This window comes from Actinia tenebrosa, unplaced genomic scaffold (assembly GCF_029948245.1).
Source record: "Actinia tenebrosa isolate PJP-AT-01 unplaced genomic scaffold, QUT_ActTen_1.0 PGA_scaffold7__59_contigs__length_16204524, whole genome shotgun sequence".
In the NCBI taxonomy this organism is placed as follows: Eukaryota; Metazoa; Cnidaria; class Anthozoa; order Actiniaria; family Actiniidae; genus Actinia; species Actinia tenebrosa.
This window is the reverse complement of record NW_028292584.1, coordinates 10253434-10266905: the sequence shown is the minus strand read 5'-3', so window position 1 is coordinate 10266905 and position 13472 is coordinate 10253434. Positions and strand designations below refer to the sequence as shown.

At 38.9% G+C, this 13472-nt stretch overlaps 2 protein-coding genes and 1 long non-coding RNA gene across 3 annotated transcripts; all 3 read right to left on the bottom strand.

Annotated features, from left to right (window-relative positions):
* Window positions 1–326: 326 nt before the first annotated feature.
* On the bottom strand, window positions 327–719 carry LOC148905574 (uncharacterized). The gene is made up of 2 exons (XR_016121782.1): window positions 501–719; window positions 327–430 (listed from the first exon to the last, which is right to left on the bottom strand). It is a non-coding gene; the product is annotated as an uncharacterized LOC148905574 (long non-coding RNA).
* A 603-nt stretch (window positions 720–1322) lies between these two features.
* Window positions 1323–2758, bottom strand: LOC116301259 (melanopsin-B-like). The gene has a single exon (XM_031710294.2). The coding sequence runs from the start codon at window positions 2527–2529 to the stop codon at window positions 1483–1485; it is 1047 nt and encodes a 348-aa protein (XP_031566154.2). The 5' UTR covers window positions 2530–2758; the 3' UTR covers window positions 1323–1482.
* Window positions 2759–2836: 78 nt separating this feature from the next.
* Window positions 2837–11525, bottom strand: LOC116301219 (adhesion G protein-coupled receptor B1). The gene is made up of 11 exons (XM_089040587.1): window positions 11226–11525; window positions 10326–10598; window positions 9664–9822; window positions 9180–9458; window positions 8639–8812; window positions 7978–8187; window positions 6959–7115; window positions 6392–6531; window positions 5835–6089; window positions 5223–5286; window positions 2837–4417 (listed from the first exon to the last, which is right to left on the bottom strand). Exons 1-11 carry the CDS (start codon window positions 11523–11525, stop codon window positions 4197–4199), a joined length of 2232 nt encoding a protein of 743 aa, XP_088896713.1. The 3' UTR covers window positions 2837–4196.
* Between the last annotated feature and the right edge of the window lie 1947 nt (window positions 11526–13472).

Sequence of the window (13472 nt, the reverse complement as noted above, 5' to 3'; positions counted from 1 at the left end):
ACTTGAGTTCTAAGATTGTAATTAGTGGAGCAGTTCACACAGTGTTCTTGACTATATTAAATGATCTAGTGTCTATTTTTTGAAGGACTGTGAGAATTGCTGGCTTTCACTCGGCTGACAAAAGTTAAATCTCGTTATCTGCTCCATATGGTGGCTCTTCTGGACCAGAAATAATGACTGTACTGAAAAAGCATTATGATTGAATTAAAAAAAAAAGGTCAACTTCACTACCCTGGGTATTGCAATTAGATTATAGTAATAATCTCTTATTGATACTGTTTTCGCTCCCTCGTCGTGGGTCGCTACTTATGAATGAAAACACACGATTTTCCTTCTCTAGAATATCTTTAATTCTTGTACTAATTCCTCAATATCTGGGACTGTCGAGCGTGTCGAGCGTGACCCTTACATGTGTATTGGCAATAGTCAACTGTGGGATATAAACGCTAATTCAACTAAAAATCACTTAAGATTAAATCATTATAAGTATAACTACTTACAAATTCGTTTGAGATAACTAGAGAAGTGTTTTGAATGTTTTGTCTTGCTATTACGCTTTTGAACAATATTATATTGAGTCCTTGTGATCCGGCGTGCGAATGATTCCACAACAACTGAAATACAATCGCTCCTATCTAAATATATATCAGCACGTGTGCTATAAATCGTCAGGTAAATCATTAATCAAGTTGAGAGAGCGTAACAGATACTGCTGCAAGATAATTATTTCAGATGACATTCTTTTATTTTATTTTTCTAAAATCAAACTTTCTATTATCAAATCTCTTAAAATATACCATCTATCAAACGATGATTTATGATGTTGATAAAAGATGGTGGCCAAAGGAAAATCATTTATGAGGATATACAGTCAATGTCATTAACGTTATCCACCGAAAAAAGACATACACCAACTTGCAAGAATGTTGACATACGAAAATAGAACATTAGTGATTTAGTGGGATAGGAATTATATTAAAAAACCGTAAAGAAGATCACTGAAGCTGAACTTTTTCTTTTGTCTTTTAATGTATTCCACTAAATTACTAATGTTCTATTTTGGTATGTCAACGTTCTTGCAAGTAGGTGTATACACATTTACACATTATAGACATTTAGACAAAAAAACATCACGTGTTTCCTCGAACGTTCTGGCATAAAACAAACGCTGAAATACCATTCTCCATCTTAAATCCTCACTAAATGTTCGGGTATTCTGGATTTTCGATTCACGAGTTGAATTTTACATTGAAAGTTCAGGATGACGCACACGAGGCAAAGAATACATATTGAAACGCGTGATATTTCTTTTAGTCTAAATGTCTAAATGTGTAAATGTCTATACGTGTAAATGTGTAAATGTCTTTTTTCGGTGGACAACGTTAATGACATTGACTGTATGTAGTATTTAGTAAACGGTATTGCGTTAGAAGTTGACCATCAACATTATCATTACTGTTTTCTTGGTAGACATGTCACAAGTCATGCCGAGATGACGTTTATTGGTGAAACATTAATGACATTAGGACGTAATTCTGGTCTTGAAGGGAAAACATATCTATGTCTTTGAATCCTTGTGACAAATGTCTCTCTAAAAGTCTCCCTGATGGCAAGTCGTAGTTTCTTATTTGTCAACCCAAAAACAAACGGGTTTAGAACACTATCCATTAAGATGGTGAAAATCCCAAGCAGACGTGCTACCCTGGGCACCATGATATCGTGGGCTTCTAAAGAATCCATAACATAGGTTGGTATCCAGCAGAATGAAAATACTCCTACAACAATTGATATTGATTTGGAAATATGAATTTCCTCTCCTCGGCGTTCTTGGACAATACAACCATTAGTTCGACTTTTGTTTCTACTGATGTTGTTAGAGTGGCTCCTCACAGCTTTGACGATTCTGAAGTTACAAATTGCGATGATTAACATAATGATCAACATTACGACGTGGGAGATGAAACGAAAAATTTCATTACCTCCACCAGTTGTACATAAAGCTGTGTTTGGATTAAAAGCATAGCGTCCTAACCCCCACAATGGGCTTGTACTTGAAAGTAGACAGAAAAACCATATCCCAGCTATGATTGCATATACATTCTTCCATATATAGATAACAGAGTAGTGTGCAGGATATACTATGCGAATAAACCGATTAATACTGATAGCAGTTAAAGTGAATAGTGTCACTGAGAAAAGCGTAAAGTTCCAGAAACCTTGAACAGTGCAAACGGTATCATCAAACATCCATTTTCCTCTGCCGAGAGTCAAAACAAATACCGGTAAGATTGTCAATGCCATTAACAAGTCCGTTATGAGAAGGTTCAAGACGAAGAAGTTTGGTATTGTCAGAAGGTTTTTATTCTTATAGAACGTTAAGATAACCAGACTATTCCCAAACACGGCAAGTACCATAATAAGTGTAGCAAAAAATGGCTCAAGAATCATTTGCTCGCTTGATCTCTGTTCTAGCTTGTAGTGTAATTGCTCCAACTGATAGTCATTGCTTCGAGTAGTAGATTGATTCATTCTGAGGTTTGCCAACAAAAAGATACTTAGGTTTTAATTGCAGATAAAATCGTATAAGAAATGTAGGGTGGACTTGCTTTTATCCTCTTGTGATGTAACTCTGTTTATCGACACTCCAGACGTTTGAGTTGACCGCCCAACTGAAACTTTACGCGTCACAAAGGACACCCATTGGTTTAGAACTCAAATGCTATAACTCCTTGTTTTTATACGTTAAAAAGCAATTGAAAATACGAGATAGAATATTAGGAAGTTGAAACGAATGTATTAAAAACAAAACGATAAAGATCTATATTTGCCTTAGGAAAATAACACAGAAATAACATGTGACAGAATGACAAAATGATGCGAACTGCCATCTGGCTGACACGTACATCACTCCTCGTTTTTAACTACACTCGTTGACAGAACAATTTATTAAGAGTCCTTTGATCATACCTAGAAGAGTAAGCGCTCGTCAGTTGTAATGGGTTGATCTTAAAGCTCATCAAGTAATCTCAGAGCTATACTACCACTATAATATTTGCCTTGTTAAAAACGACTAAAAATTTAATAACTCTGTAGAATAACCCAAAACCAGATTTTCTTATAATTAGTACTCAATCATTAGTCAAAAATTACTGGATTCATTCTAATGAAAACAGGGCGAAATCAGTGATTATCAGCGGTGAGTTGTTCTGAGATACCTGACGATCTTACATAAAGACATTATTTTCATTTTATTCGAGAGAACAATGGCTATTGATATATCAAAAATTCAATTTCTTCAGCCGCTAAGATCCTCTGCCGGATCCCGAAGCATGCTGAATAAAATCTAACATTTATAGTGCGAACATCATTATAGATTAGTCTTTGATTCAAATCTGTATACTTACTAGAGCTCATACGGCTAGTCGCGTCTTGCTTATATATTGCCTTTTTAAAACCGGCTATCGTGCAACCGTCTTGAGTATTTGTGTAATTGACATTCTAGAAAAGGGAAGTTTCCGCTTAGCACTCACTTACAGTAAGTAGTACTCATAGTGAAGTGCTTTTTCATTACAGTACTATTTACTTTTATATTTTCATCTTTTATTTGCAATTCTGTCATAAGTTCACTCGATCCAAGTCGAGAAATTGTAACGAATTGGTGAATATAACCGTGTTATTATTATTATCCTTCCCCAGAAACAAGTTTAATTAACTGATAATTGGGTATACCCCCATTGCCACCCTCTTACTCACTGCAGGCTGCCTAAAGTTTATCATTCCCAAGAAAAAAGTAAAATGACTGATAACACTTCAAGTCACCAATTTGGAGAAATATAAATCTGCATAGGAGGATTTCCAGCATGTGTGGAATAAAGCAGGAAGCAGGTATTTTTGTTTTCATAAAATATTCTTTATGTCTCAGGTTTGAAAAAAGCTGGAGTTCCTAGAGCCCGCGTTCCTTTCTGTCTCCGAAGGCCGTCTACCAGTCTGTGTGGAGTCCAACTGTAACGGTTTCGATTGGCTAGTATAACAATGTCGAAAGCCCGCAATTGCTGATAATTTACGACATTTTCTTAAAGTCGTTTTATGAGCATTGTTAGCATTCAAGTCCTATTATTGGCTCCACCATTGGCAGGAGTCCTGAATCCTACAGTTAGTAGCTATAGCCACTTGCCATGTGTACCGACTAGATGGTATCACGTAACTTGCGGATGATCAATATTTCCATCTTGTCGTTGGATTTCTTTATTTGTCAGTTCAAAATTCAAGCTTGACGTACGAAGCGTGCGAGGATAATTCTCTTCTGTCTTTCCACGTTCATCTTTGCCATTTGTCATCTCCACAGCGTGTTTTATATCCTGTTGAGCCCATAAATCACCCCAGTTCTTACTCGAGTCTAGATCTTTTTCAGCTCGTTCTGTGGCAAAAAAAAAAAAAAAAAAAAAAAAAAAAGATTTGAGACCACACGTGACCAAGAAAGATCACGTGACAAAGTATTCTTGATTGGCATGCTGTTTTACTCACGTAAAGAGAAGAGTCTAACGGCTGGGGGAGAGGGATGCCTTTCGTGTGGCTTGTCTTCCTTTCCAATAGGGCGAAGTAAGTATGAAAATACTGATTCAATCGATAGGACTGTAGACCTAAGAGGGGGTTAGTGGCAGGTGTCCAGGTGATGACCCTAGCTCATTTACAATGGTATAGCTATTGATTATTATTATTATACAGGAATTTGTTAGGAGTGTCTCAAATAAAAAAAATGTATATAGAGATCTATTATGCAGCGTAAATGTTTCTTCTGCTTCAAAAAAGCATTAGAGTAATTACGGCGTTAGGAGGGTGGGGTGTCCGGTGCACCGCAGCACACAGCTCCCTGAATCTGCCTCTGCTATAAAAGGTAGCAGTGCATGATTTAGTATCTCGTCAGCTGGTCAGTCAGTCGAGAGAGTACTATTCAGTGTGGGCAAGGACACTAGGACACCGAACGTGGTTGGATTTCTATAGGTTCGAGTTCGAGTCCCGCCGGGTTCGGTGTTGTATATGAGTAGAGTTATTTGTTGGCTCTCTCCTGTGCTTCAAGGGTTTTCCGGGTTCTCCGGTTTTCCTCCCTCCGCAAAAATCAACTCCTAAATTCCAATTTGATCACAGAATGAGGGCCACAGGTTTGTTAGCCACTGGCTATTAAGTGCTACCCTTGTAAAAAAAGGACTATATTGGCTGCTCACTTCTGGTTATTGACATTGGCATTGATTGCCTTCTTCTTTGACTGCTGTTTATGGCTTCTCGAACCTGTGAAAAACATTAGGGTTTATGGCGAATAAGGTTCACTGACAGTACATGGCATAATGACCATATGAACAAGATATTTATTCATTTTCACTTAGTCCTCGTGTTCATCATAAAAACATTAATAAAGGAGTTTCATGTTTGTCAATGCAAGAATATTTCATTTTCAAAGAAAAAAGTTCTATTGCTTTGCATTATATAGAAAAACTTCAACGCAACATGTTGGACATCAAAGGTGGCGAGAGTGCGGCTTAGTGCATTCGCCTCTTTTGACATCTGGTGTCTCAGGCTCGATTCCTAGACTTGCCACCTGGCACTGCTTGTGAGCAGAGTTTGTTAGATCTCTTTCTCGAAGGTTTTTCATCCGAGGTCTCCGATTTTCTCCCTTTGTGAAACCAAATACTCTAAATTCCAATTCGAGCTGTAAATTAGCCTTACCCTGACTTAGACCAGCACAGAGGATATAATATCAAGATAGTGTTCCCAGGTAGCTGCTTTCTTAAGAAAACACTTTACACTAACGTAATATAATCACATTTGCCTCTTCATACCTTGTTATCGAGAACACAATGGAAGACAAAAATTAATACTCCTTGAAGAGAATTGAAGATTGCGAAAAGGTATTTGAATGCTATGGTATCGGAGCTGAATGCAAGAAGCCCAAACACCCACGTGATGCCAAGAAGGGGAAGAATAACAACCATTGCCCTGACACCCAACACAATACGTTGAGCTCGACGTTTATTTTTGATTTGTTGAATCCCGAACATCCGTTTCATGATAGACACTAAGATAATAGAATTGACCTGAAACAAAAAAGATGGAATGGAATCATTGCTTTATTGATATGCCAGGAACAATGTCCAAAGCAAAGTACTGGTGTTACTATTAATAGAGGTTTTGCACCACCACGTGACGGCAGCCATGATAATGTTAATGATGAGAAGAAAATGCTAACTGCAAAAATGTTTGACGCTACAAAAGACATGATGATGATGATAAAACATTATGATGATGACCAGACCTAAAGATGATGATACATGTTGATGATACCTGAGGATAATGATGTTGATGATGATGATGGACCTAATGAGAAAAGGATGCTCACCAAAACTACACAAATTGCTGGTGCTACAAAAGCCCACGAAAGACCACCAACAGTAGAGAGCCAACATAGATGATTTGGTTCACCATAACCATCTAAACCTGTCGCTCCTGCACTTATGCCTACAATCAGCACTGGAAATCCTGAAGGAAAAAACCGGACAGAAGCCAATAATGATAAGGAAGGTCATACAATAAAAAAAATATTTTTGAATGTGGTTTCAGTTCTGGTCTGTATGGTCTTGCTGGAAAGTAATCTGTTGGTGAGCTGAAGGGCACATGTCATTTAATTGTATTTGCAGAATTAACGACGGCAACTTCTACTGGAAGTATAGATAAATAACTTCACTTTGGGGTTTTGTGCCTTCAAAGTCTGTCTTCTCTGTGGATGAGTTGACTTTGTTGACGATCTTTTGAAGAAATCTCCAATGAACAGAACCCCAAAGAGAAATTGTCCACACTTGATAAGTTTGACGTCGATTTTTTCAAATATTTTAAGATATTTTAAGTCGCCTATTGAAAGCACATGATGGGCATGCAGATGACAGGTTGTAGTAGTAATTTTACTGACCCCATCCAAAGCAGTAGAAGTGTCTCATCTTGCTTCGACCTGAACCAGTGATATCACTGAAGAATACCATACGAAGTAAGACTCCCTCGCACAGCATCCACGTGAAGACAGATAGAAGAAAGTAGTGGAGTAATATTGCTACCAATATACATGATATCTGCAAGGTAAAGTATTTCGTTTTTTAAAACTCGTATTTAGTCTAAAGCTGATGAGAACGCTGGGCCCTTGCAAGGCACTCATGGCGGGTATAAGGGAGAGGTGCAGGGGAAGCAACCCCCTAGATGAGCAGATATCTTGTTTGTAAGCAAAGGGTGCACCCCTCTCCTAAAACAAAAAAATCCTAGATGGTGCCCCCCTAGAATAAATCCTGGTTCCACCCCTGGTACTAGGCAGAAAAAGCTAAAACAATCAGTACAATGATTCCAATGATTCCAATGATTCCAAGCAATGCTATGCCAAACAAAACAATATACAGACAAGTTGCAGCAATAGTTGCGAAAAGTAGAATTCGTTTAAACTTTTGACAACGATTGCGTCTCCGTTACACTGTGTAGCTAGACACTCATGCAACTTGTGTCGCAATGCTGTTGCGAGACAAGTTGCAGAGAAAATTGCTCCGTGTAATCGCGCTTTAAAGCACTGTGAACTTGATCTGCGAACGCTGGGAATGAAAAGAACAACAACAACAACAACAACAACACACACAAATATACACCATACACACGTGATAATACTAAATAGTACTAAATATTGCAAAATGTTTTGTAGCTATTGTTTGGTAATATATTTAGAAACCAATCACTTGGCATTTTTTCATGGACTTATCAGCGTCTGTGTACTCTAGCTCGTATTCTTGGGGTGCATGTTACGCATAACCTTCATTTTGGTTGACTATACGAAGCATTCCTCATTAAGTTAGATCAACCAAGATGGCGGCTAGTTCATTGTTATTTATATCTCAAGGGATTTTTTGGTCAGGTGGTTGCACTCCAAAAATACGTTACACATGTGCAGTATACCTTATCTCTCCGTGCATGTCTCTCTACCAAGACAAGTATGCAGACAGCAGCGATGCCAAAACAGATGTTCAGTAGAATCTCTGATCTTGGGGACTTCAGTTTCTGCCAATGGAAAAGACTGACGACAAACGTAGCAATAATAGCAATTAAAGAGATTGAACATCCGACCAGTGAAATGATTTCGAGCCCTATACTGTGATGATCAGGAACCTAGAGGTAAAGATGAGTGTAAAGTTAGTATCTTGAACGACAGAAGTCAGTTTAGAAGGTGCTCCGTATTTAGACCTAGAGCTAACCGAAATACGATAGCAAAGTAAACAAATAGACCTCCTCTGTTCGGGCGCGCTCAAGCGTAATGCTTCCCTATGTCAGATCACGTGTCATTCCCTAGAGTATCATTTATTTTTTTAACAGTTGCGCTCTGTTGCACATGAGAAGACATATGATGCCGCTTACGAATCAAACAAAGAATCTTTGAATCTCTCTCTAAAGGAAATGACACGTGGTTTGAAAAAGTAAAACATTACGCCCAAGCCGAGGAGGTCTATTCAGATGTTAGACTCCGCAGAGATCCAGCTTCGGACCTTTTTCATCGTTGGATTATAACTGTAGACTTCCTTACGAAGCAGGCTATCGCATCCATAATCCACTGCGTACTCACGTCTTTTCCGTAAGGATCCATAAAACCGGCAAACAGAGTCATGTGATTACAGATACAGGTAGTCATCTCCATGTCAGACTCATTTTCGACCAGCTGACAACCCTCTTTTGACCATGTACGTTGAGAGCTTCCTAGACTCCACGAGACACAAGTAACTTTGGAGCTGTTTGGGAACTTAATTAATAAACATTTTACAATCAGCAGGCTATCAGACCTTACTTCTTGGGGTTTCGTGCTCGATTCTTGGACTTTGGCCTCACATTTTAAGTCGAATTTGTTGGGTCTCTCCCTTAATTTGAGAGTTTTTTTTACCATAAATAAATTCTAATTCGAGCTGTGAGTTCAGGCCAAAACCTGAGCTGGATAAGCCCAGAGTTTGCTTAAAGCCTGATGAAGTTCAGGATATGACAATAAAGTCGACATGTGTAATTGTTTTGTAGTGTAGGGGGGAGGGGGTTGCTGTGTGGTGCAAAGTTCGATTTCAAGCTTCGTTTGGCAGTCGAATGAAAATAAATTGAAAAAAAATTGATTTATTACTAACCTTGATATTTTCTAGTTGAATTTTGATTGGTGCTTTTAGAACTTTTCTCTTAGGTAAAACAGTGCTAGACACCACTGTTGTTCCATATCTATTGCTTTCCTGGTCTTCTGTCACATTGGTCAGCAGTTTCTCTTCGGGTTGACGCCCTACAGTTAACACGTGACTAAGGGTCGGCAAGATGACTGTTACAGCCTTGGTTGTGACGTCATCCAAGAACAGCTCACCAGGAATGGAAACAGACGTGTTCATGAACTGGAATTGAATTCCTCTTTCTCTAAGCTACCATGGTGATGCCAATAGAATGAGAGGATGTAAGGGAAATAAAATACGAAGTGAATGGGAGAAGCGATTAATTGAGGCACGTGAACATTCTCTATCTTTTACTTAGTAAACGAGAACTATTTGATTCTCATATTAATCACGTGACCTGTCAGTATTTATATGCGCATGCGTCAATGTTAACCGTCAACCGTCAGTTGGTTACCTTTATCGATGAGTTTAGTACGTCGATTCTCATGGCGATGTTTACTGATGGTATGAAGATAGTTTTACGACTCATGTTTTTCTCAATAGCATCAGCCAATCGAAAACCAACACCTTCCAAAAGACTCACAATATCCAGCGCCAGACTCTTATTTTCTTTCTGAAAAAATGACAACGTTGATTCAGTTGGATCATTATTCACCTCCAACGTTGGTTGGTTTATTAGGATAAAATATTTTCTTTGACCAAAAGATAATCTGCTGTACATTCATGATATTCGGTGCGGCTGAAGCACATGACTGCGCGCGCATGTCTTTGCAATTAAGACTTTATTGTTGTACTCAATTAAAAAAAAAAACAAAACAAAAACAACAACAACAACAAAAAAAAAACAACACAACACAATAGTTTAAATGCCTCACTGATACATACACTGATAGGAACCAGGATCGCACGTCGAGCACAGACAAGTAAGCAAGGATTCCTAGATATTTTAGCTCAGTGACTTTGTTAGAGTTGTTGGTGGAAATTAAAGAGCGTGCGCGTTTCGGTGTAAAAGCTCCCTCCAAAAACACAAGAAACCCATCAATATGTGATGAAGAGAACGTAGACTAGCAAATTATAGCACTCATGTTACAACCGCTGATACGCAAATATAGTTACCTGTTGTACTTGTTTCCAGGTCCTCGCATTATTGACTGTCATCAGGTTACTAGCTGTGTCCACGTACTGTTTATTGATTTGCACGTTGACTATCTTGGAATGGTTGTAAATATTCTTCAAGCTTTCCACGGCGATCATAAGATCTCCACCTTGCAGGGGGTCTGGTTGACTGCTCTGCGCTGTTATGTTCACCAATCTGAAGGATTTTCTGGTAAGCAGGATGACCGAGGCAGTTTGTTTCCTCCTTCCTCCCACTGGAGTGCAGGTTTCTATCTGTAGATTGATCAGCAGATACCCGAAGGTCAAATGTAAATGAAGAAATTGACAAAGGAGAAGAAGATAAAAACGAAGAAGTGAAGAAAGAAAAAAAGAAAAAAAGAAAAAAAGAAAAAAAGAAAAAAAGAAAAAAAGAAAAAAGAAAAAAAAAAACAGCAAAACAGACCACAAAAAAACAACAAAAAAAGAAACAAACCCCCCGGACCCCGACCACCCTCCACCCCGAACCAGCCCCAACTCCCCGACAAACCCCCCCTCACCCCCCCGCAACCTCAACCTCACCCCGCCCAACAGACACAAAAACAAGAAAGAAAAGAAAGAAAGAAAGAAAGAAAGAGAAAAAGAAGAAAAGACGTTTCCCCCCCTCGCTTTTACCTCGGATTTTATTTTCATATATCCCGAAGAGACGCAACCGTATAAATTCACTTCGCCCCAGGCTCCACTCAATTTCCTCTTCCAACACTGACGAGAAGCTTTTCCTTGAATTGAAAGAAAATGAATGAAAAACTTGATCGCTGATAGCCTCTCTAATAGTATAAAAAACGTGAGTTATCTCGGGGAAGGATTTCGGGGAGGGGTGCAGGGGGAGCGAACCCCACCCCTCCTAGATGAACTGATATCTACTGTATTATTGGTGTTCGAGTTTGTAAGCAACGGGTGCACCACTCCTAAAACAACGAAAACCCTGGATGGTGCTTCCATCCATGTTGCATGGTGCTCCATCCATGTTGCATGGTGCTTCCATCCATGTTGCATGGTGCTTCCATCCATGTTGCATGGTGCTTCCATCCATGTTGCAGGGTGCTTCCATCCATGTTGCATGGTGCTTCCATCCATGTTGCATGGTGCTTCCATCCATGTTGCAGGGTGCTTCCATCCATGTTGCATGTTGCATGGTGCTTCCATCCATGTTGCATGTTGCATGTTGCATATTGTAGTAAATAATAATGTTGTATGTAAATAATGTCAGCACACAGAAGAAAATGTGCCAGAAAAAAGTACAGACTTCATGTTATTGCACCTTTTGCTGAATGTATTTACATCGCCAATTGTGCATTTCAGACGTGGCATGCAGAGTCGACAAAACCTTCACAAACAATTTTTTAAAATAGCTGTATTCAAGACGTCGGGCGCAGTTTTTCTCTATCCAGATAATTTGTCCTCCAGAGTCCGGTCGTACGAAGAGTGAATAGCGCTATCCGACGGATAAATCCTTATCCAGTGTATAAGACGATGCTGTTATCCAATAAATTTATCCACTGGATAAGATTTTTCCGTCGGATAGCGCTATCCACCCTTTGTACAACCGGACCTTGGCCGGTAACTTAACTCTTGCTTATTTCATTACCTGTTGAATTTCGCGGGCATGGTTGAAAAGCTACTTGTCTTACGGGAGTATTTGGCCAGAATATCCCATCTTTCTCTTCACTCGAGCAAACTTTCACTGGTTTACCTTTATTGGTGGGAGTAGTTCCTCGTGGAGTCTTTATTGTAAGCTTGGTTTTGTTTGGTAGTGGCGTACTTTTACTTAGCTTAGTTGAGTTTTTGATTTTAGCTGTTTTTAAAGAAGTGGGTTTGATTACAATCTGTACAGTAGTAACTTTCGTTGTTGTTATTCTTCCTGCATCGTCAGGTTGTGTTTTCCTGGACACAGGTGTGATTATTGATGGCTGAGTTGATTCTGTTGTATTTGATTTTGTAGTCCTCAAGGCAGTTGGTGTAGCTGTTTTTGGTTTAGTTGGTTTAGTAGTTTTTGGTTTAGTTGGTTTAGTAGTTTTTGGTTTAGTTGGTTTAGTAGTTTTTGGTTTAGTTGGCTTAGTAGTTTTTGGTTTAGTTGGTTTAGTAGTTTTTGGTTTAGTTGGTTTAGTAGTTTTTGGTTTAGTTGGCTTAGTAGTTTTTGGTTTAGTTGGTTTAGTAGTTTTTGGTTTAGTTGGTTTATAGTAGTTTTTGGTTTAGTTGGTTTAGTAGTTTTTGGTTTAGTTGGTTTAGTAGTTTTTGGTTTAGTTGGTTTAGTAGTTTTTGGTTTAGTTGGTTTAGTAGTTTTTGGTTTAGTTGGTTTAGTAGTTTTTGGTGTAGTTGGCGGTAAAGTTATTTTAGGCTTTTTAGGTTTTGGACCCTTTCTAGGTTTTCTATGTTTTGTAGGTTTTCTAGGTTGTCTAAAGTTTCTAGCACGACTATCCCGCCTCTCCCGTTTACTACGCTTGTCGTTAGCTATTAACTCCATGGCAGTACCTAGCGACGGCCATGTGGTAGGTTTGGTAGGGCTTTCCTTGGACCCTTCTGCCATCGTTGGCTGTGCTTTAGCGGCTGGTCCTTGCGACCTTCGTGATCTCCCACACAATCGAATGATGCACATGTTCACCTGAGTTTCCTCTAACAAGCTGGTATTGCATATCTGAACTACGCATGTTCGGTTTCTGGTTTGAAAACCAATCCCACATGGAACAGAGCAGGTTGACCAAGGACTCCAGCTAAGCTCTAGAACAAAATTGGGAATGGATGAGGAACGATCGAATGATTGGGTCGTAATATATAGAAACTAATGAATTATTTTTCTTAATATTTTTGTTTGCACTTTACGTCATCGCGGCCATGTTGGTGGTATCTAACAATCGATTCTCATGGAATTTCATTATTGTTATTACTACCAACATGGCCGCCATTATTTTCTTCAAACCAAAGCATCAATTGAAGCTAGGCTTGGTTCTAATATCACTCAGCAGATTTAATGCGGAAATCTAAGAGTGATTTCATTTTCACTTGGCGTATGAAAGAAATAATGACCACTTTATACATGTTCACAGAAGTAGCCACTTATTCCATTGTTTGAATGACCTAGCATTGTCGTCTCCAGAGCCCAGTTTTACGAAA

Coding starts and splice junctions, on each gene's coding strand:
- LOC116301219 (XM_089040587.1), bottom strand. CDS start 11,525: ATGCAACATGCAACATGGATGGAAGCACCATGCAACATGCAACATGGA. Junction 7,116..7,977: donor GACATGCACGGAGAGATAAG/GTATACTGCACA, acceptor TTTACCTTGCAG/ATATCATGTATATTGGTAGC. Junction 6,532..6,958: donor CTTCTACTGCTTTGGATGGG/GTCAGTAAAATT, acceptor TTTTTCCTTCAG/GATTTCCAGTGCTGATTGTA.
- LOC116301259 (XM_031710294.2), bottom strand. CDS start 2,529: ATGAATCAATCTACTACTCGAAGCAATGACTATCAGTTGGAGCAATTA.